Consider the following 24,659-nt stretch of genomic DNA (forward strand, 5'->3'; position numbering starts at 1 on the left):
CTAACAGAAGGATTCATCTTTCTCAAAGATAGTTCGTGTTGCTTTCCTTCTTGCCTTCAAATGTGATCTCAGTTGGTGTATGAGCAAGGAAGATTAGAGCTAATAACAATTCCTGTGCACTGTATTAATATAGTTATGGAAACGTGACAAACATAAAGTTTATTACTGTTCAGGCATATGCAGCATTTATTGTATTTGGTGACAGAAGTAGAGTTTATAGCAAGTCAAACTGAAATAGATTTTATGGCAACTTATTATAAAATAGAGTTTATATCAGTTAATAATGAAGGCAAAGTTTACAGAGACCAACAACAAAAAAACATGAGATTATGGTAGTCAAAAGAAGGATTAATTTTATTACAGTCTGTAATAGAGTTAAGGTTTATCATCACCAATGTCAGTAGTAACTGTTACAATTATCCCAAACAAATTGATGTTCAAAGCAATGAAGTTGATGGTTTATATCATGTTGATAAAGATCAACAAGATTCATCTTCTTCACTTTATTTCCACTGCTGAATAGGCTGAGTCCTGTCAGAAGAAAGTGAGGACTGCAGATGCTGGAGATCAGAGTTGAAAGTGTGTTGCTGGAAAAGCGCAGCAGGTCAGGCAGCGTCCAAGGAGCAGGAGAGTCGACGCTTCGGGCCCAAGCCCAATTCCTGAAGAAGGGCTCAGGCCCCGAAACGCCGACCCCCCCTGCTCCCCGGACACTGCCTGACCCACCGCGCCCCCCCCAGCAACACACCCCCAGCGCTGAGTCCTGTCAGACGACAATTCAATTCAACCTCATACTGACCATGTTGTTCAAAATGCTCAATTATTCTTTTGAAAAAAATGTATTCATAAGAGATTGGCATTGCTGGCATGGTTAGTTTATTGTCCATCTCTAATTATCCATCTTATTGTCCTTGAAAAGGTTGTGATTATAAATGGTCTCAAAGTTTGCATTATTGGTATCAGACCCTTATTGGTAAAGAAATGGGGCATTCAGGTTTCCATTAAGTCTAAAGTTAAAACCAAAACTGAAAATGAAATAGAAACTTTGGACTTTGGGGAAACTGAGGCTGGTTGAGATTAGATAAAAAGGTGAGATCATCGAGTGCTGCAGCTGGAAAAGGATGATTGCAAAGCAATGACAAAGGTACAGATGAGTGACAGATGGATCACCCCCATAAGTATCTAAATCACCAATAAAAATTCACTCATGGGGGTGGCCAATCAGACAAAAGTCACCCAAACCAATAGAATGGAAGAAAATGTGGAAGAGATGCTCTTCCAATCACTGGCTGGTTCTCCCCATCCGTGCTTCAGGGATGGGTCTACCAGCAGAAAGAGTACAGTAACAGCCTTTGGTTGGAGCCACAGTGAATGGCAGTGAGGTGCCAGCAGTGATAGAATCACAGAGAGTAGGAAGCCGAAGGTGGAGAACCAAGGTCCAAGAGCTAAGATCTGGGAGCAGTGAGAGGTGGAACAGCTGTGATAGGAGGAAGGGGGAAACACAGACAGCCTCAAGCCACCTTTGGCTTATGTAGATGAGTTTTTCTGATCAAAGAAGGATGTTTTGTCAGATTCAGAAGTTCTATCTGCTGGATCTGCAGTGAGGCCATCAGCGAGGGGAAGGTAGGGTTATACTGTGCTGAGGGTACTGGGGAAAGAAAAGGAGAATGGGGGACCACTGTAAGGGAGATTTATTGGAAGAAGGACACTTCTAAAGAGGTTGGAGTGGGGTGAAAAAGTTTGCATAAAGGTAGAGGAAGCTTGCAAAGGGGAGAGAATAGTTTGAAGCAATCAACAAAGGAATAATCAGCTAACTAGGATCCAAGAGAACTTTAAATTACTGTGTAAAGATAGCATTTTTAATTTCTATTTAATTTTGATTGTGGAATAAAATGGGAAAAGGACTATTCAAACCAATGACTGAGTTGCTGCACTTTTAAAAAGAAGTTCCTGAAACACTGAGTAATATTTACACTATTGCTTTGTTGAAACATGGTTTAGCGCCAATAGTACCTTGACGGTGTGTGTAGACCAAATTTTGCCCAGAGACAGATTGCTGATTGGGTTTTCAATTAGGACTTGTTCTGAAGACCAGGAGTTATTAGCATAACAACAGCCTTCTGATTAGATCATGGACAGGTCGACAAGAGTGTGCGCGAACAAGTTAGAAGCAGACGGTCTCCAGGCTGCAAGAAATAATATCCTTTTCTTTTTCTCTCTCTGCAGTGAAGTAACCAACAACTGGAAGATAGCTAACTATTCTCCCTCATCATTTATCATACACTGTTGCCTTTAACTAGAGACTGAAAGATTGGACAATTAATGTATCAATCAGCCACTGTCTTCAGAGAACTAAAAGGATCTTAAAATAAGGAAATCAGAGTTCAGCAGGAACAAAAGGGATATCTCATTGAACCTGTGAACTGGTGCTCTTAAACTGTATTTCCCCAGTATTTTCCCTACACTCATCATGTCTGTGTCCATCTGTATGTGAGTGTAGGGATTAAAGAAGGGATAAAGCTTAAGTTAGTATAGTTTCAAGTCCATATTTTGTATTCCTGTGGTTAAAATTGATTTATTTGTAATTAATAATCATTTCTTCATAAGTACAGAAATCTGGCCAGTGTTTTCTGTTAACTCATGTCCATTAGACAGGCAAACTTGGGAACTTTGAATAACTAATTAATTCGTTCACTACTGTGATGACCGTGGGTTTAGTGGGTCTCAAATATCAATGCACTTTCCCACATGGGCTCTGACAAGTTAGGGTAATGAATTCCTTGCAAGTGAATGTGGAATCCTGGTTCAAGTCTACATATGTTCAGGAGCTATTATCCTTGGGGAAAAATGTCATGGAGTCTGCTGTGGTAAACACTGTCATTGTTAAATTCCATTCTGAGTTTGAGACCCAAGATACAGTAAATAGGGTTGTAACAGAACCTGAAGCATCAGAACATTTGTGATGAAATCTAATAGTAACAGAGTGAATCATTGCACAGCTATTGTTGCCTAGGAAATCAGTCTTTTCAACATTGCCATTGCCTCCTGATGCAATGCTCAGCAGGCCAGAGGAAGGCAAGGTCAAGGAACAAGATGTCAGGTATACCGTCTTCTAGAGAGGTGGATCAGGTGAAGTAGTTGGATTCCCCAACAGAAGCAAGCTAGTTGGCAATCTCAGAGACTCAGATTTAATGAGATAATCAATGCACCAACCCACCCCACCTTCCTGTGGACATCCACTTCAACTCCCCCTCCCACTCCCCATGACATGTACATTCTGGGCCTCCTCCAGATCCTAAACAATGCCACCCGCAAACTGGCAGAGGAACATCTCATTTTCTGCCTCGAGTACCGACAACCACACGGCCTCAATATTGAAATCACCAGTTTCCAAATCTCTCTACCTAACCCCAGCCCAGATCCAACCTTCTGACTCACCTCCGCTCTCTTGATCTGACCTACCTGTCCATCTTCCTTCCTTCCTATCCGCTCCATACTTCCCATCGACCTTCACCATTACCTCCTACCTTTGCCCACCTACCTTTCTTTTTGCCCTACGCCCCATTTATTTCCCAGCCTCCTTCCTCTTCCCCAGTCTTAAAGAAGGGTTACACTCAAAATGTTGACTCTCTTGCTCTTCAGATGCTGCCTGGCCTGCTGTGCCTTTTCCAGCACTATATTTTTATCAACTCTGACTCTCCAACATCTGCAGTTTTCACTTTCTCCCAACCTCAGAGACTCTCCTTGCTGAATATATACCTCTTCGGTTCACCCTTGCCCACAACCAGAGCACTCCTCGGTACATACATCATAATACTGAATACCATAGATGAGTCCAAAGACAAATTGTATACTGATCTCAAACCATCCCTGACCAGAGGCTCAATGGGCAACAAGCTAATCCGCCTTGGTTACTTCTAACACCTGAATTGAAATGTACACAGCTCTCTGGGTGATGTAATTGGCAGAGAAAGTCTAGGGAAATCCAACAACATTCATATTCGATTCCTGACAAAACACCTAGAACACAGCCTTTATAACCAAGCCCTCCTTCTGCTGGAGACACAATCACAAGATTTCATGCCAGCATCCTCACTGCAAACAGTGCTACCTGCTAGATTACATTCGTATCTGAGTGAGAGATCACAAGGACAAGCTTTTTACCCAAGACATGACAGAAGCTGATGACTTTTGCATTGACCATCATCGAATTCTCACTGTCATTCACATCAGCATTGGCATTGTTTCTGTTGCCACGACTGCCACAGGATGCTACAGCATAGGAGATCCAACAGGTAGCTGCTAACCATGGTGTGTATGGTTTCTTTGATGCAGTCAAGATTACCTATGGGCCTTGCACCCCAAACCCACTCCAGGGAAGGCCAAACAGAGAACTGCTCATTAAGGTCAGACAGCTAATTGGCACTTTGAAGATCTCCTTAACAGAGACTCTGTCTTCAACCTGAATGTCCTCATTATTGCATGCCACCAACTGCCATCTCACAGCAAACACAATCTGGCACAAGGTAGAAAAGGATGTTCCGCAGTTAAAGAATGACGAGGCAGCAGGAGCAGATGGAATCCTTGTAGAAACACTGAAATATGGTGAAAGAGTGTGAGATTGGTGAGATTATGTGACCTGATTTCCCTTCAGCGGAGGGAGGCGATCATGCCAAGAGGTTGAAGAGATGTTGCAATTACCACCATCTTTTAGGAAGGAGAAAAGTCGAACTACAGTAACTGTTAAGAATTTCCCTATAGTTGGCCACAGCATATGTTATCGCAGGAATTTTCCTCAGTCATATATTCCCTGAAGAACTCCTTCCAGAGATGCAAAGCAGATTCCGTCGTCTAAGCGGCACAGTAGATACGATGGCCACTAGTCATAGAGTCAGAGATGTACAGCATGGAAACAGACCCTTTGGTCCAACCCGTCCATGCTGACCAGATATCCCAACCCAATCTAGTCCCACCTGCCAGCACCCGGCTCATATCCCTCCAAACCCTTCCTATTCATACACTCATTCAAATGCCTCTTAAATGTTGCAATTGTACTAGCCTCCACCATATCCTCTGGCAGCTCATTCCATACACATACCAGCCTCTACGTGAAAAAAGTTGCCCCTTAAGTGTCTTTTATATCTTTCCCCTCTCACCCTAAACCTATGCCCTCTAGTTCTGGACTCCCCAACCCCAGGGAAAAGACTTTGTCTATTTACCCTATCCATGCCACTCAATTTTGTAAACCTCTATACGGTTACCCCTCAGCCTCCGATGCTCCAGGGAAAACAGTCCCAGCCTGTTCAGCCTCTCCCTGTAGCTCAGATCCTCCAACCCTGGCAACATCCATGTAAATCTTTTCTGAACCCTTTCAAGTTTTACAACATCTTTCCAATAGGAAAGAGACCAGAATTGCACGTAATATTCTAACAGTGGCCTAACCAATGTCCTATGCAGCTGCAACATGACCTCCCAGCTCCTGTACTCAATACTCTGATCAATAAAGGAAAGCATACCAAACGCCTTATTCACTATCCTATCTATCTGCGACTCCACTTTCAAGGAGCTATGAACATGCGCTCCAAGGTCTCTTTGTTCAGCAACACTTCCTAGGATCTTACCATTAAGTGTATAAGTCCTGCTAAGCTGTGCTTTCCCAAAATGCAGCACCTCGCATTTTATCTGAATTAAACTCCATCTGCCACTTCTCAGCCCATTGGCCCATCTAGTCCAGATCCTGTTGTAATCAGAGGTAACCCTCTTCGTTGTCCACTACACCTCCAATTTTGGTGTCATCTGCAAACTTACTAACTGTACCTCTTATGCTCGCATCCAAATCATTTATGTACATGACAAAAAGTAGAGGGCCCAGTACCGATCCTTGTGGCACTCCACTGGTCACAGGCCTCCAGTCTGAAAAACAACCCTCCACCACCACCATCTGTCTTCTACCTTTGAGCTAGTTATGTTTGCAAATGGCTAGTTCTCCTTGTATTCCATGAGATCTAACCTTGCTAATCAGTCTCCCATGCGGAACCTTGTCGAACGCCTTACTGAAGTCCATATAGATCACATCTACTGCCCTGCCCTCATCAATCCTCTTTGTTACTTCTTCAAAAAACTCAATCAAGTTTATGAGACATGATTTCCCACGCACAAAGCCATGTTGACTATCCTTAATCAGTCCTTGCTTTTCCAAATACATGTACGTCCTGCCCCTCAGGATTCCTTCCAACAACTTGCCCACCACTGAGGTCAGGCTCACCGGTCTATAGTTCCCTTGCTTGTCTTATCTACCTTTCTTAAACAGTGGCACCATGTTTTCCAACCTCCAGTCTTCCGGCACCTCACTTGTGACTATTAATGATCCAAATATCTCAGCAAAAGGCCCAGCAATCACTTCTCTAGCTTCCCACAGAGTTCTCGGGTACACTCAATCAGGTCCTGGGGATTTACCCACCTTTAAACATTTTAAAACATCCAGCACTTCCTCCTCTGTAATCTGGACGTTTTGCAAAATGTCATCATTTATTTTCCTACAGTCTATACCTTCCATATCCTTTTCCACAGTAAATACTAGGCAAAATATTCATTTAATATCTCTCCCATTTTCTGTGGCTCCACGCAAAGGCCGCCTTGCTGATCTTTGAGAGCCCTATTCTCTCCATAGTTACCCATTTTTTCCTTAATATATTTGTAAAAACCCTTTGGATTCTCCTTAATTCTATTTGCCAAAGCTATCTCATGTTCCTGTTTTGCCCTCCTGATTTCCCTGTTAAGTATACTCCTTTATACTCTTCTGAGGATTCACTCTATCTATCCTGTTTATACCTGACATATGCTTCCTTCTTTTTCTTAACCAAACCTTCAATTTCTTTAGTCATCCAGCATTCCCTATACCTACCAGCCTTCCCTTTCATCCTGACAGGAATATACTTTCTCTGGACTCTTGTTGTTATCTCATTTCTGAAGTCTTCCCATTTTCCAGCTGTCCCTTTACCTGCGAACATCTGCCTCTAATCAGTTTTCGAAAGTTCTTGCCTAATACCGTCAAAATTGGCCTTTCTCCAACTTAGAATTATCCTTTTCCATCACTATTTTAAAACGAATAGAATTATGGTCGCTGGCCCCAAAGTGCTCCCCCACTGACACCTTAGTCACCTGCCCTGCCTTATATCCCACGAGTAGGTCAAGTTTTGCACCTTCTCTAGTTGATACATCCACGTACTGAATCAGAAAAATGTCTGACCACTACTTAACAATTCCAAGAGAAATGCAATGAACAGTACCAACCCTTGTATCTGGCCCTCAAAGGTTTCTCTCTATTCTCCGTCTGCTCTAAGCAATTCTAAAAAGTGGATCCATCACAGGCTAAAATCACATTTGGAGCAGAGTCAGAGAAGACTGTGCTATCACACTCTATTGCTCCACCTCTCCCTCAATAAACTTTCTGCTTGAGTGGATCTAACCTAAAAAACAAACAGATATCTGTTCAAACTCCACTAACTGCAGGCCAGTTCCAAGGTCATTGTAGCCTTTGTTACTGACTGTCAAAACTTAGTTGATACTTGTGTCTGTGCACACTCTAAGACTGAGCTCCATGCCAAGGTCCATACCTTCACTGAGACCCAGGAGAGCACAGGACATTTGCACAACAAAGATCCTCTACCAGTCTTGCCACACCACACCACACTTACATTGTTATCAAAATTCATAGCAAGGCATTGGACGATCCAGACCGCTTTCCAAACCAAGGGAGCTTACTGACAACAAGGGCAGACATCAAAGATGAGGTACAACATTGCTGGCACATCGAAAGCACAGTCTTTGGCTGCCTGAAGATCAAAATGTTTGATGGTTAAGACCTCGAACCCAACCCTAGGTTTATGGTCTACAGAGCAGTAATGATGCCAACTCCTACATGGCTCAGAGATGTGGATTATGTACAGCAAACACTTTAAAACCCCAGAGAAGTATTGTCAGCGCTGCTTCCATGAGATCCTACAAATGTGTCGGTCATATTCTGCATGCCTGACATAAGACTCCTGAAATGTGCAGTATACTTGGAGTTTCGTCATTGCAAGTAAAGAGCCAAAGAAACATTTCAGTTGCATCCTTGAAGCTTCCTTGAAAATTCCCATTGACATTTGAGAAAACTTGGCCTTAGACAGCCTGATGGAAAAGGAAGATGGGTAGCATGGTGGCTCAGTGGTTAGCACTGCTGCCTCACAGCACCAGCAACCCAGGTTCAATTCCTGCCTCAGCTAACAGTCTATGTGGAATTTGCAAATTCTCCTGGTGTCTGTGTGGGTTTCCTCCCACAATCCAAAGATGTGCAGGTCAGGTGGATTGACCATGCTAAATTGCCCATAGGTGCATTAGTCAAGGGTAAATATATGGTAGGGGAATGGGTCTGGGTGGGTTATTCTTCAGAGGGTTGGTGTGAACTTGTCGGGCCAAATGGTCTGTTTCCATACTGTAGGGAATCTAATCGAAGAAACATCTGGGAAGAATCTACACATACAGTCATAGAGTCATGGAGATAAACAGCACAGAAAACAGGCCCTTCGGTCCAACTTGTCCAAACTAATCAAATATTTGAAATTAATCTAGTCCCATTTGCCAGAGTTTGGCCCATATCTCTCTAAACCCGTCCTGTCCAGATGTCTATTAATTTTCTAGTTGTACCAACCTCCACCAATTCCTCTGGCAGCTCATTTCATACAGGCACTGTCCTGTGTGTGAAAATGTTGCCCCTTAGGTTCCTTTTAAATCTTTCCCCTCTCATCTTAAACCTATGCCCTTTAGTTTTGAACTCCCCTACTCCAGGGAAAAGACCTTGTCTCTTACTCTATCCATGCTCCTCATGATTTTGTAAACCTCTATAAGGTCACCCCTTAGCCTCTGACACTCCAGGGAGAATAGCCCAGCCTACACCACCTCTCCCTATAGCTCAAACTCTCCAACCCTGGCAACATCCTTGTAAATCTTTTCTGGACCCTTTCAAGTTTCATAACATCCTTCCTATAGCAGGGAGATCAGAATTGCACACAATATTCCAAAGGTGGCCTAACCAATATCCTGTACATCCACATCATGACCTCCCAATCCATTTTCTCATTGTTCTGACCAATAAAGAAAAGCAGACCAAATGCCGTTTTCAATATCTTATCTACTTGCAACTCCACTCTCAAGGAACTATGAAGCTGCACTCCAAGGTGTCTTTGTTCAACAATCCTCCCCAGGACCTTACTGGGTGGCACAGTGGTTAGCACTGTTGCCTCACAGCACCAGGGTCCCAGGTTTGATTCCAGCCTTGGATGACTGTCTGTGTGGAGTTTGCACAATTCTCCCAATGTCTGCGTGAGTTCCATTCCACAGTCCAAAAGATGTGCAGGCCAGGTGAACTGGCTATGCTAAATTGCCCATAGTGTTAGCTGCATTAGTCAGAGGGAAATGGCTCTGGATGGGTTACTCTTCAAAGGGTCAGTGTGGACTGGTTGGGCTGACGGGCCTGTTTCCACACTGTAGGTAATCTAATCTAAAAAAAGTTAAGTGTATTAGTCCTGCCCTGATTTGCCTTTCCAAATTGCAGCATCTAAATTAATTTCCATTGGCCCATCTAATCAAGATCTCATTGTAATCTGAGGTAACCTTCTTTGTTGTCCACTACACCTCCAATTTTGGTGTCAACTGCAAACCTTGAGCCTCATTGCTGATGACAAGCTGAAGTTGACCATTGACAATGATCGTAGTGTATGGTAACCCAAACATCCCACCCTGCCATTCTCCAAACCACCTAATGTCTCATCTCTGACAAGACTGCAGCTTGAGAAATAGACTCTTCAGCCTCCTGAGAGCTCACTGGAAGTGTGGGAACAATTTATGCTCAGCCACAAACAACTGTCTCAGAGAGGAGACTGCACTCAAATGGGCTTTATCTTCAGACAGCTGTAAAGCTTAAGAAGCAATTATGACAATCACCAGGTTTGATAGGCTAAATAAGGAGAAACTGTTTCCAATGATAGAATGGTGAGTAACCAGATGATGTAGATTTAAGGTAATTAGCAAAGGAACAGAAGGAACATGAGGAAAATTTGCTACAATCTAGAGTGTACTGTCAAAAGATTGTTGGAAGTAGATTCAATAATGTAATAATAATTGGGAATGGAATTGAATCAATATTTAAGGGAGTAAAAAGTAGATTGGAGAAAGAGCAGGGGAAGGTGACTAATTTGATAGTTCTACTCTGGAAATGGTGTAGGCATGATGGCCTGTCTGGATTCCTTTGCTGCTGTCATACTCTGCTGTTCTATTTAGACTAATTATTGATCAGTTTCTCTACTATTCTTTAAAGGGATTTTTTTTAAGTATCAACATGGACACTCCAAAGAGAGTCAGTCAAGTTAAAAGAAAGTAAGAGATGACTATCTTTCAAGAGTTTGCGTCAGTCAGGAGATGGCAAAATAAGTCTGCATTAAGAATGCTACAAACTTGATTATTACAGGGTGTGCTCTTTATTTTCTTAATGTTTTCAAAGCAGAAATGGATGTGATTACACAGTGGAACATTAATCCTACTCAATGTGCTTATGTTTGTCTATTGTGGGATGACATTGTGTCTAGATGAAAGAAAATCAGGTCTTGCTTCTGTTAATTTGATCATTAAGTGTGTCTGAGACACAGTGATTCTGATGTTCTCACAGAGTTTCATTGTTACGTTCCAAGGTTCTGCTACCTTCCTAACAAATACAGATCATCGGGGTCAATACCCATAGCAAGAAGAGGCACTTTGACTATTAAAGTGATCACAGTCACAATCTAGACTACAGCAGTACATCAGGACTCGGAAATGGGCCTAGTTCAGTTGTTAGCAGTTGTTTTTGAATCAAATAGTTGGAGAAAATAAATCCTGTGTTTGTACACACAACAACAATGGCTGCAGTTCAAAGCAGTTTCTTGTATCTGAAGTTCTTCAGGCACTTGCTGGAAATATGTTACAATTCTCACTTCTTTCCTCTATCACTAACACTCACGACAATTTCTCCTGCTACAATACAAAGCTATTTTCTTATGCACACAGCCTTTCATCCTTGACATCTTCTTCAATATATATCCAATGTCAGTCAGTGACTCGATTTTACAGGCCAATACTATCGCGTGAACATTAGAAAATCGACAAAAAGGAGTATGCTGTATGCCCCTTTGAGTCTGCTGAACAATGACATTGATCCTGCTTTCCCACCCTATCGCCTTGTTTCTCAATGACTTTAGCATCCATATGCTATCGGAGCAGAATTAGACCATTTACTCCATCCGGTCTGCTCCACCACTACCCAAAATCTACTGGTTTTTGTTTTGAATACACACACAGTCTAATTGTAGAAATTTCTGCTTTCACACTCCTCTATGATTGACTCCTCATAGAGACTATGACCCCTTGTATATTTGGGAAAACAGTCTCTCAGTATCTACCATGACAAATAATCTCAGCATGAAATATATTTCAATCATCTCCCATTCTTCTAAATTCCAGAGACTCAATGTCTGTGTGAAACAATCCAGTCTCATAGGGCTAATCTGAATGAACCTGCATTGTACTGAACCCAGACAAGTAGATCCTCCCTTGAGTACAGTGACCAACCTGGAAATTGTACCCAGGAGTGCCCTTACTGATGCCCCATATAATCTCAGGAAGACGTTTATACAGGTCATTCTGCGATTAATGCGAGCTTCATTCATGTGAATTTGATATAATGATTGACGAATTGGGAACACTGTTTCTAAAGCATGAACTTTTAAAATATATATTGGTTATAATGTGAATCCGGCCTCATTAGCTTACATGGTGATGCTATTATGCAATTTTCTTATAACACGGGATTGCACAAGAACAGAACTACTGTGTTATAGCTGAACGGACTGAACTCTAATACCTTGCAAGAAAGGCTAAAGTCCCTGTTGCTCGTTTGCTTGCTGTATCTGCATGCTAACGTTTGGTAACTTATATGCAAGAAACTCCAAAGTCCCTTGCAAACATACTGCTTCTTGCCTTTTAAAAAGGATTCCACTTTCCCAATACTGCTAAAGAGAATAATTTCATCCTGTCCCATGTTGGGAAACTGGGGCCCTCAACCCTCCCTTCTGATTTGATGCTCCCCTGACCCCAGAAACAAAATCAGCAAAGGGGAAGGCACAAGACCCAGCTTTATTCTATGACAATTATACTCTCGGTAAACATGATTTCCTAATTTTTAATGATGTATTCCGTGATATGTGAACCGTTCCCCAACATGCGCAATTTGCCCGTGGCAGTTTTATCTGTTTCCTTTGCAGTCTTCAAAATTTTAATTATGTCACTGTTCAATATCCTTTTTCGCAGATAACACCCACAGACTTCAGCTACTGATAACCATTACCTCACTACCTTCTCTGAAAATAAATTGTCTACAGCTCAAAAACATTAGCCTTAATGTTCATGATGTTTTAAAAAGGATAAATATCCCAAAGTTCTGTACAAAAGTGTCTGCAGAACAAAAAAACCACAGATAGCAAGTGGAAGAAGGAATAGTGGCCAAACCTTAGAAGAAAGAGATGGCGTTTAATGGAGATCTTACAGAATAAGGAGATGGAGCATTACAGAGTGGGTGTTGCAGTGCGGGACATACATAGCTAAAAGCTCATTTCAATAATGGAGCAAAAAGGGGACCTGATATGGAAGAAGTTGGAATCAGAAGTTCGGGGATTTGAGAGAATGTGTGGGAGGGAGAGGGGGAGGATAGTTGTTAGCTGATGTGAAGGAGCAGCTGGATCATAAGAAAATGGAGGAGTTAGGCACTGAAGAGATTTAAACACTAGCAGTGAAGAGGTTGAAATTCAGTCCAGAATGAAAAATTGTGAAGAAAGGCTCTCAAATTTCATTATTCATAAATACAATCTAAAACACTTTTAAGGAAAGCAATCACAGAGGACTGAGGTGTCATGAAAATGACATGCAATTCTGAGTACGAAATGTTTCATACCGTTGATGTTTTTGAGTAATAGTTTAAGGGATATTGAAAGTTTGAGGGAGGAGCTTCATGAATGGGAACTGAAGAAAGACTGAACAGCAGATTTTTTTCTCTCAAAAGCAAATATGCAAATTAGATTTAAGTAGAAAGCCAGTTAATGTTGATTGATCCATTTAAAGCAGAGTAAGGCAAATATCTGGCTGTGAAATAGATTGGTTGATCGATTGGTATATTTTTTTTGGTACAAGTTGCAGGCTGTAATTAGAACACTGCAGTGTAATTTCATTAATATGTGAAATGACTGCATCCTTATTGTGGCAGTTCACTAATCAAAAGCCCATCAAGTTGCCATCTTTGCTGAATTGATGACAAATGGTATCCTTTATGAAAAAAAAAATCAGAAATGCCAAGTTTCCCATTTTCTTTCTGTAAATAAATAGCTGCCCAATTACACTGTTAGCACAACGAATGTTTCTGGTTGATTGTAGGGTTTTGAGGGGCAAGTGGCCATCTAAATCTGATGAGGTCATGGGGATGGGCTTGAGAGCATGTAGCATAATCTTTTCGCTTTGAATTTACCCAAGAAAGTGTCAAACGACTTGGATCTCTTTGCTGAAGACACTACAAATCTCTACTCCCATATACAATATCTGTCTGCAAAGAAAGGCTATCATTGAGAGCATATAGTACCACAAATCACTGATGGTAAAGAAACAAGTGACCCAATCCAAAAATAGTTCCAGTTATGGGGTGTAAATGCAAGGTCAACTGAAATTTGCTGGCTTGGAAAATCAATAGAATTTTATTTGGCAAGGGCATTAAGGGCTTTGGAGCAAGGAAAGATGAATTGGGTTGACGGACACATCAAATCATAGAGCAGGCTTGAGGGGAAATGCTTTTCCTTTTCCTGTATTGTTAAGCTCAACATTAATAATGCTACTCTTCTCTCTCCCTCTAAAGACCTGAATCTCACATTGCTTAAAATACTTATGCAAACATTGTAATGTTCGGAGCCTCTGCTTCTAGCCTCACGCAAAGCATTCCATGCTCCAACAATTTTTTCTTTCTCCTCTACTTTTCTTGTCAACAGTTGTGAATTGTATTTATTATAAATCTGAGTCAACTTCTCGGGGTCCCATTGTTTACCTCAGCTTGAAACCCAACAGGACGGAAGTCTGATTGGGCCCTCATATAGTTCCAGGTCACAGTCCTCAGCAGAGGAAATAGTACTTTTGGTATAATTCAGGAGAAATCAAATAGTTGAATGTCTTTTCTACACTGTTCCATCACACTGTTCCAATAAAGAAATGATCATTTTACTGGACCAACAAAACTTATCCTTCAAAAACAAATTAACTGGTTACTTATCTCACTGCGGTTGGAAATGCAGTTGTTATTTTTATTCTTATTATCGCTTCTCAACATTTGGGTATGACTAGCAAGATCAATATCTTTTATTGTTCAATTCTACTTGTACATAGAAGCTTCATTATCACATTTTCAACATTACCATCCTGTTTATTTTGTTTTTAAACTCCAGTTCTCAAATAATGGAATCTGAAGTCACTGTTTATTGTCATGGACACTAGTTTTAGCCTCTGGACTTACAGCCCAATTTTATAGTTAGTGAGCTATTGTCAATTGTGTTACACCAGCACTAACTATTTAATTATATATCATTGGTTTTAGGTGGACCTCAAGTTATGAAAGTCAGTCTATAAATGTAAGTTGTTATTAGTAATCATATCTTATGCTTGTCCAGGTTTTATTTCTTCTGATGCACTCCAGGACTATTGAAGTCAGAATGTAGATTTTGTGTCAAAGATCCGTGCTATTAATAAGCAATGTATTTGTTTAGCAATTATGCTATTCAGCAAGTAATTTGGAGAGTTCAAATCATACTGTTATAATTTGAGCATGTGAATTCAGTTTAAAAATACAAGTGAATAAGAAGCTGACATTTGAGAAAGTAATCACAAAACCATGGAACATGATGTGGACAGTAGTAACAAAGAGGATACAAGAGCCCAATTCAACAGACAGCATTAATGGGCACTGACATTGAAAGAGAAAGGGCAAATGTAAAACTAGTGCCAAAATGCTCTTCAGAATCTGGGAGTTTTCTCCACAGAGTCTGACCATACTTCTATAAAATATAGAACATAGAACAATACAGAGCAGAGCAGGCCCTTCGGCCCTCAATGTTGCACCGACCTGTGAACTAATCTAAGCCACTCCCCCTACACTATCCCATCATCATCCATGTGCTTAGCCAAGGATTGTTTAAATCTCCCTAATGTGGCTGAGTTAAGTACATGGCAGACAGGGCATTCCACCTCCCTACCACTCTCTGAGTAAAGAACCTGCCTCTGACATTTGTCTTAAATTTATCACCCCTCAATTTGTAGCTCTGCCCACTCGTACAAGCTGACGTCATCATCCTAGGAAAATGACTATGTACAAAGAAACATTTTTTTTAAACTAAGAAAATGTAAAGAGGGTTCTGTATACATTTAGAGTTGAATCTTGTGTTGCAGTTGTGGCACCATAGTCTTTCCAGACCAGAGGGGCTGCTCCCTCACTACAGAGAGAAGCAATTGGTGGTGATTTAACCTGAGGGCCACATGACCTAAGGCAAGGGAAGAGGTTGAGAAGGAGAGCCCTTCATAGTAACCTCAAACCAGTGATAGGAATTGAACCCACACCATTGGTATCACACTGCTCTGTAAACCAACAATCCAGTCCACTGAGCTAAACCAATTCACTGAACTTTGTGTACGAAGTCCCTTTTTGTTTTAAAAAAAAGGCTGTTTTTCTATATAAATGCTTCAGAACTAGGTGTGAATGAAAGTAATCACAAATTACCCTCCTAGCAACCTAGATGTTTCACTAATGTCATTTAGGAAAGGAAGCTCCATAACAGGACTGGCCTATACCTGACCAGTTCAACTCCAACAAGTTAACTCTTAATTGTTCTCTGAAATGGCTCAGCAAGCCACTTCGTTTTATTAAAGTGCTACACTATGCTGATTCAAAATGAAGACCACCCATCAATAACATAGGCCTTATCAGAGATGTCCAAATCCTGAGAATTAATCTTAAAGCATTTTAAACTTACAGCCTTCAATATTTAAATATAAATGCAGTATAACAAAGAATATGGTAAAATAACAATCAATCTTTTATTTATTCAGTTTGTGGGATGTGAGTGTTGCTGGCTGGCCAGCATTTATTGCCTGTCCCCAACTGCCCTTGGGAAGGTAATGGCAAGCTGTCTTCTTGAACCGCTGTACTCCCCTATATAGTGTTCCCCTATATCTGCTGCCCTTGTCCTTCTAGGTGGAAGTGGTGGCTGTGGGTTTGGAAGGTACTGTCTGAGGATCATTGGTGAATTCCTGCAGTGCACACACTGCTGCTACTGAGCGTCAGTGGTGGAGGGAGTGGATGCTTGTTGATGAAGTGCCAATCAAGTAGGCTGCTTCGCCCAGATGGTGTCAAACTTCTCGAGTGTTGTTGGGGCAGCACTCATCCAGCCAAGTGAGGAGTACTCCATCACACTCTTGACTTGTGCCTTGTGGATGGTGGACAGGCTTTCAGGAGTCAGGTAGCTAGTTACTCACTGCAGTATTCCTAGCTTCCGACTTGCTCTTGTAGCCATGGTGTTTATGTGTGAGTCCAGTTGAGGTTCTGATCAATGATAACTCTGAGAATGTTGATAGTGGGGGTCTCAATGATGGTAACACCATTGAATGTCAAGGGGCGGTGGTTAGATTGTCTCTTGTTGGTGATGGTCATGGCCTGGCATTTGTGTGGTGTGAATGTCACTTTTCACTTGTCAGCCCAGGCCTGGAAATTGTCCCAATCTTGTTGCATTTGGACACGGACTGCTTCAGTGTCTGAGGAGTTGTGAATGCTGCTAAACATTGTACAATCATCGGCGCACACCTCCACTTCTCAACTTATAATGGAGGGAAGGTCATTGATGAAGTAGCTGAAGATGGTTGGGCCCAGGACACTACCCTGAGGAACTCCTGCAGAGGTATCCTGTAGCTGAGATGACTGACCTCCAATAACCACGACTATCTTCCTATGTGTCAGGAATGACTAACCACTGGAGAGTTTGACTCCTGATGCCCAATGACTCCAGTTTTGCTAGGGGTCCTTGATGCCACACTCAGTCAAATGTAGTCTTGATGTCAAGGATTGTCACTCTCACCTCAACTCTGGAATTCAACTCTTTTGTCCATGTTTGAAACAAGGCTGTAATGACATCAGGAGATGATTGGTGTGGGTGGAACTCAAACTGTGCGCCAATGAGCAGGTTATTGCTGAGCAGGTGCTGCTTGCTAACACTGTTGATGATATCTTTACTGATGATCGAGGGTAGTAATTGGCCAGGTTGGACTTGTCCTCATTTTATGTACAAGACATACGTGGGAATTTCCCACATTGTCAGAAACTTGGAGAGTGGCAAGTTCTGGAACACAAGTCTTCAAGACTGTTGCCAGAATGTTGTCAGGACCCATAGCCTTTTCAGTCTCCAGTGCCTCCATCTATTTCTTGATATCACATGGAGTGAATCAATTTGGCTGAAGACTGGTATCTGTAATGCTGAGGACCACTCGGCACTTCTGGCTGAAGATGGCTGTGAAAGCTTCAGCCTTGTCTTTTGTACTGATGTGCTGGGCTCTTCCATCATTGAGGATGGGAATATTTGTGGAGCCTCCTCCTCCAGTGAGTTGTTTAATAATCTATCACCATTCACAACTGGATGTGGCAGGATAGCAGAGCTTAGATCTGACCCGTTGATTGTGGGATTGTTTAGCTCTACTTGTTGCTTGTGCTGTTTCGAATCAAGTGTGTGGTTCTGGAAAAACACAGTGGGTCAGGCAACATCCGAGGGGCAGGAAAATTACATTTTAGGCAAAAGCCCTTCATCACGAATCATGCTTATGTTGTTTGGCATGCAAGGAGGCTTGTTTGGTGGCTTTACCAGTTTGACACCTCATCTTCAGCTATGCCTGGTGCTGCTCCAGGCATGCCCTCTTGCACTCTTCATTGAACTGGAGTTGATCCCCTGGCTTGATGGTAATGATTGAATGGGGGTTTTGCTGGACCATGAGGTTATAGATTGTGCTGGAGTACCATTCTGCTGCTGCTGATGGCCCACAGTGCCTCATAGATGCCCAGTCTTGAGTTGCTAATCTGTTCAAAGTCTGTCCCATTTGGCACGGTGACAGTGCCACACAAAATTATGGAGGTTACTCTCAATGTGAAGGCCGAACTTCGTCACCACAAGGACTGCATGGTGGTTACTCTTATTGATACTGTCATGAACAGATGCATTTGGAGCTGGCAGACTGGTAAGGATGAGGTCAAGTATGTTTTTCTCTCTTGTTGGTTCCCTCACCACCTGTTGCAGACGGGTCTAGCAGCCCTGTCCTTTAGGACCCCACCAGCTCGATTAACAGTGCTGCTGCCGAACTATTCATGCTGGACATTGAAATTTCCCATCCAGAGGTGCCTTTGTCATACTTAGTGCTTCCTCTAAGTGTTGTTCAACCTGTTCATCAGCCAAGGGAGGACAGAACATAGTAATCAGCAAGAAGCTTCCTTGCCCATGTTTAACCTGAAGCCATGAGACTTCAAGGGATCCAGAGTCAACATTGAGGACTCCCAGGGCAACTCCCACTCAACTTTGTACCACTATTTCACTATCTCTGCTGGGTCTGCCCTGCCAGTGGAACAGGGCATATGCAGAGATGGTGATGGGTGGTGTCTGGGACATTGTCTGTAAGGTTTGATTCCGCGAGTATGACTGTGTCAGGCTGTTGCTTGACTGGTCTGTGTGATAGCTTTCCAAAATATGGCACTAGCCCCCAGATGTTAGTGAGGAGGACTTTGCAGGATTGACATGGATGTTTCTGCCGTTGTCTTTCCCAGTGATGCCAGGTGATCCATCCATTTTTATTTCTTTGAGACTTAGTAGCGATTGGTACAACTGAATGGCTTGCTGGGCCACTTCAGAGTGCAATTGACAGTAAACCACATTGCTGTGGGTCTGGAGTCACATGTAAGCCAGACCAGGTGAAGATGGCAGATTTCCTTCCCTGAAGGTTGTAGCGAACCAGATGAGTTTTTCCAACAATTGACAATGATTTCATTGTCGTCAGAAAATTCTTAATTCCAGTTTTTTTTTGTTTGGATTAAAATTCTACCATCTGCCGTGGCGGGATTTGAACCTAGGTCCCCAGAATATTATCATTTAACACATTATATTCCACTGCAGGGACAATGAATGTGATCATACAGTACTGCATCTGAAGCAAAATACCAACGTGGTAAGCTGCTTCTTTTCAAAGGTATTCTACTGAATATTAAAAGTGTGTCACAACTGTGAAACATAGCACGATTTCTGCAAATGATTTTACCCTTTTCAGTGGGAGCGGATTAAAACAGGGATGCCAGATAATATAAAAGCAATTTAACTACTTAACAACAGTAATCACATTGATCAGGCATTATGCTAAATTATTTTCAAAGTAGGAAGCCACCTGTTCAGAAATGTAATTGTGAAATGATTTCAGTCAGCACATCTGAGGCAGTTAAAGTAGAAAAGGAGATACCAATCTTCTGGTGTGTTTTTTGTGCTGTGATTGGTGGAATTGATATTGGAGCTGCAAACTGTATCATGTTGCTCACGTGGAAGATTACAAGAAATATAGAAATTCAGTCACCATGAAATATTGGGAAAGTTGCTTTTTCGAAAAGCTAAGGGCCGATGGCACCAGTGACAATGAAAAGAGTTGACACGTGCATTAAGTAAATCAGGAAGTGGTAATTAACATGAAACAAAGTCTGACGATTGTTGGAAAGACTGGTTGGTCTTTTCATATTAATAGATCCCTCCAAATGGAAACCAAAGTAAAAATATATATTACAACACAATGTGCCCTATTACAAAGAATTGGATAAATGACCATGGCTGTGTGCAGCACATTTATTCACCAAAAGTCACCTTCGCCTGCTGGAGTGTCCAATAATGTTTAAAGGGGGAAAGGTTAATCAGATGAACAAGGTAATTTGTCTCTGCCAAATCTGTGATGGAATGTGTATTTTTGAAACATTTAATGCAGAGATTATATATTTTTCAAAAAAATTCACCATGAATTCTTGATAGTTGTTGAATTAATTAGAGGGATTTGACAATAACCTATGAATAACAACTTGCAAATGTAATGGATAACTTCACCATAATTAATATGGAAGGTGGACCAGAATTTGTTAGGATAAGTCAGTTAACATTCAATTTACCTGGACTGGAGTCAGTTCAAATTGGAGCAGAATACATTTGCAGCAGATGCTCAGGATCAGGAGCAGAAGGAGTATTGATTGATTTTCATCAATGCTGACAGCTAATTTATAGAATGGAATTATTCCTTCCCTGGTGTAGCATGAGCAGTGAGAGAAAGGTGAAAAATATGGTGAGAATGAAAAAAATCTGATTCTCAGTGTCGAGGGCGATTTTTTTCCAATTTTGACCTTCAAGCCATAAATGACACAGTGAGAATCTCGCCCATTGAGAGATGACTACTTCATTTTAATGCATTTGTGTCTCATCCAAACCCCAATGCACCTTATTTAAATATCATTTCCAAATTTCCTCTCCTTCACGAAGAAACTAGATAACACAAATTCCCAACCAGAAACTTAGATCCAATGCCTGCCAGTTGCACCTGGTCAAATGTTTGTCCTAGTCATCATGTAACTGCTTCTTCAGAAGCACATCCCTGCATCCTCACTGGCCACTGTCCTCCTCGATCCTTTATTGATAAACTAGCAGCCTCACCATATCACCATGCCTGCTCTTTGACATGCTCAGGCACCATATCAACATGTTACTTTGCAGCTTGGAGACATCTAGCACTTGCATGTTACTGCCAGGTCAATTTGTGCACTTCAATCCACAATTATCTCATGCATCAAAGCAGGATGCAGCTTATCATGTGCACAATCAAACTAGTCCTTTCTTGGAGGATGCCAGTCTCTGTCTGGTTCACATTGCATTCTCAGTGTACACTTTGCACAAGAGGCTTCAGTTGTTCAGGAAGGCAGCCTCTCAAGTGTACCTAGGGTTGGCCAAAATAGATGTGGAAAAGATGTTTTCTCTTGTGAGAAAATCAAAAATGAGAGGTCACTGTTTCACCTGGCTAGCTACCTGCTGAAGGAACAGCTTTCTGAGATTTGTACTTTCAAATAAACCTGTTGGGCTATAACCTGGTGTTGTGGGATTTTTAAATTTGCCAAAAAAAAGGGTCATCCATTTAAGACAGAGATGAGGAGAGCATTTTTTCTCTTCTTCAAAAGACTCTGGAAACATCGTCCTTGATTATCTTTGAGGCAGAAATAGAGAGCATGATGGTACACAAACCGTTGAATAATTGTTAGGGTAGACAGGAATGTGGAATCAGATTAGCTATGATTTATTGAATAGTGGACCATGCTTGACAGCCAAGAGACTTCCTTTTAACCCTTATTCCCATGTTTATGTGTAACTTCTGCAACATGAGCTCAGGAGCAGCATTCTTGCCTCTAAACAAGGAAAGCCCAGCACACATGTATGAGCACAAAATCTAAACTGACATTCTTGTGCAGAGATACTGCACTGCATTGTTACGTGCACCACACTTCCAATGAGATGGTAAATTAAGGCTTTTCCAGCACTTTCAGTTAGGTGGAAGACACACAATGGCACCATTAGAAGAAGAGGAAGGGAGTTCTCTCTGGCAAGTCAGATATTAATAACCTTTCAACTAACATCACTGTGCAAGATTGCCCTGATCCAATAGCCTGCCCTGCTGAGCTTGTTTAGAACTGACAGCTCACCAGTCCTGAAGGCCAGTCATGTAAAAAGCACCTGGCTTTCCACCAGCACAGCTGTGAAGTTGGATGGTATGTCTGCCAGCTAGTCATCTGAACATTTTATGGAAGGAGGGCTTTGATCCCAAAATTTCCCAACTATAATTGATCCAAACAAGGCAGCATATCAAGCATCCTTATTCAGTAAATGGACTAGTCTCCTGACAGGACGCCACTTATGCAGGAAGGATTGATTGCAGGATAAGCTTCCAATGGAATTGCACTATTGATAAATTGCACCTCTGAATGTGACCAGTTTGTCCATATGCACATAACATAACATCCACTTTCTATGTCATGAATATACAGGAATAATGGAAAAAAAATTTGAAATAATTACTGCAAATTAATATCCACACATCATGAAGTGGTTATAAATTATCTTTCTTTTCAATTTAAGGATAGAACGTATAAATCACCATATAATTCAGAAACAACCTAGAAGCAAATTGTATCACAGGCTGTGCGTGAAAACATCAAAAGATTAAGTCTTTAGTTTCATGGTCAAAACAGATTGTAATTCATGAGTTAATATGTACTGAGTATCAACGTTATCAGTTTTCCTTGGATGATATAATTCAGATTTTAATAAATGGAACAAAAGGATATTGTTTCCTAACTCGGTTCATCTTCAAATGTTCGTTTGTGCTAATCAGCAAATACCAAGCAAGAAAAGATACACATAACTTGAAGAACTTGCCTTAAAGAAAGTTACAGTTGCTCCATCTTCAACTGCACCATACTCTATCTTGGTTTGTTTAGCCAGGTCATCTGCTGAGTCAATGGGAGATTCCATGCGCTCCACTGTCAGAAAAGCAGCCAGGTTAGCGGTGTACGACGAAATGATGATCAGTGTGAAGAACCACCAAATGCCACCCACAATCCTGGTTGAAAGTGCCTTGGGCATTAGCTCGGAACCTGACGAGTGGTGGAGAGGAAACAAAAGTAATGGCATTAAAGAGCACTGGGTAACATCAGTGGGAGGTCGTGGTCAGAATCACCAAGATGAAAGTACTGAACCTTCGGAATAGGTAGTATTCTTTTTATAGAATATAATCAGGGGTTCAATTATGGGTATTCCACTTTTCAAGCATTGCTAATTGTGAGGTGAGAGTTAAAGGTGAGGCTGCAGCTCTTATTTGGCAACATATTACCTTTTTCTCAAATGAAGTGTGATTGCTCGCTGAGCAATTCAACTTCTTCAAAGAACCAATTAAAAATACCTTTACTAAGCATGGAATTAAATTTGTTTCCCAATTTTTATTTTGCACCTACTATAAAAATAAGATCCTCTATCACCAGTCCAGCACAACTGACACAGCGGAACACCCCAAGCTTTGAGCCATTAATGTGTCAGAATTCCTTTATCAGAGTGGGACAGCATTTTTTCATTCTATGACCATCCTTGCGGGAAAGATGAAATTAGCAATTTGGTACAAATTATGCTGGTATTGCATTGTAGATTTATGTCCACCAGAAAATTGGTTGAGATAGACCAAATCTCATTTCACTTCAAAATCTACAAAGAAATTTGGCTTAAAGGAAATTTTGTTTTCCATCAGTGTGCTGACCCAGTTCCTGGCAGATTGCTTATTTTGAGTTTTAGATGTTTACAAATTGGCTCACAAATAAAGATTGGCCACTTGGTCAAGACTGTGATGACTGCAACTGGACAACTTCATCAGGTCTTGTGCAAAAGGCAACACTACATCATCTGCACTAAGTAAGTTAAGTGGCAACTGCACAATTCAAATGAAAAGGGTTCCAAATGGCAATTAATAAAGGGTATATCAGCATTAGGAATATTTGATAAATATTTTCAGAAATAAAACTGACTATATAACTCATGAATAATAAGTCCCGGTCTGTACAATAAATGCTGGCCCAGTCTGAAAAGCCCCAAAATTCATGAATGAATAAGATAAAAGTTACAGGCGCACTCAAACCCAAAGCTTGGAGCTGAACTACAGATTTTATTTTCATACGAAACAAACAATATTAAATTTTAGTGGAGTTTTTTTTTAATGTGGTACTTGTCTGCAAAACATTCATGATAAAACCTCTTTATTGTTCCCAACAAGTACATATGTGTCTGTGGCAGACAGAGGATGAATGCCCAATGTCCTGTGACTGAGAATTGACAATACAGAGCTTGATTGATCGACTCATCCACAAGTGAAGCTACCAGTCCATAACTCCCAGCAACAAGACACTCATGCATGTATGATTCCCTTAGTTGAACCCCTGAGTATAACATATACTACATATAAATACTTAAAATAGATTAAACTTATTCAACACTGATTGGATGGAGTTGACTGTTCATGTTTTTACACCAACAGTCACAGATGTGCATTATTCTAAAGCTTTTGAAAATTAATCCTTAAATCAATTAAATCTTAAATTGATCATTCATGTTAAAATATGATTAATGGGTTCCATACGAGACCAGCAGTAAGTTGATGTATTTAACGTTCCCTTGTAGAGATCCAAATGCTTTTGGATTTATTTGACTGAACGATCAATAGGCCCAGAGATTTTTTTTGTTCCTTCAGGTTAACGGAAGTAGAAACTTGGTGATCATCAAATCTTGAAAATCCCTTAATTAAATCATAGAGTGATGCAGCTCACAAGGAATCTAGTTGTACCATCACACTTATGTCAGCTTCTTCACAGAGGTATCTGATTGGTCTATGTTCCCTACTATTTCTCCACAGCCCTGTAAACCTTTTTG

General features: G+C 41.2%; 1 protein-coding gene across 1 annotated transcript in view; it reads right to left on the reverse strand.

The window, feature by feature from the left end:
- LOC132836998 (glutamate receptor ionotropic, kainate 2-like) overlaps positions 1-24,659 on the reverse strand; it is a 423,698-nt gene that overhangs the window by 37,578 nt on the left and 361,461 nt on the right. Inside the window, exon 13 of the mRNA XM_060856620.1 lies at positions 22,626-22,843. Within this exon, the coding sequence (XP_060712603.1) occupies positions 22,626-22,843 (218 nt within the window). The remainder of the gene's footprint in view (positions 1-22,625; positions 22,844-24,659) is intronic.

This window comes from Hemiscyllium ocellatum, chromosome 3, assembly GCF_020745735.1.
Source record: "Hemiscyllium ocellatum isolate sHemOce1 chromosome 3, sHemOce1.pat.X.cur, whole genome shotgun sequence".
In the NCBI taxonomy this organism is placed as follows: Eukaryota; Metazoa; Chordata; class Chondrichthyes; order Orectolobiformes; family Hemiscylliidae; genus Hemiscyllium; species Hemiscyllium ocellatum.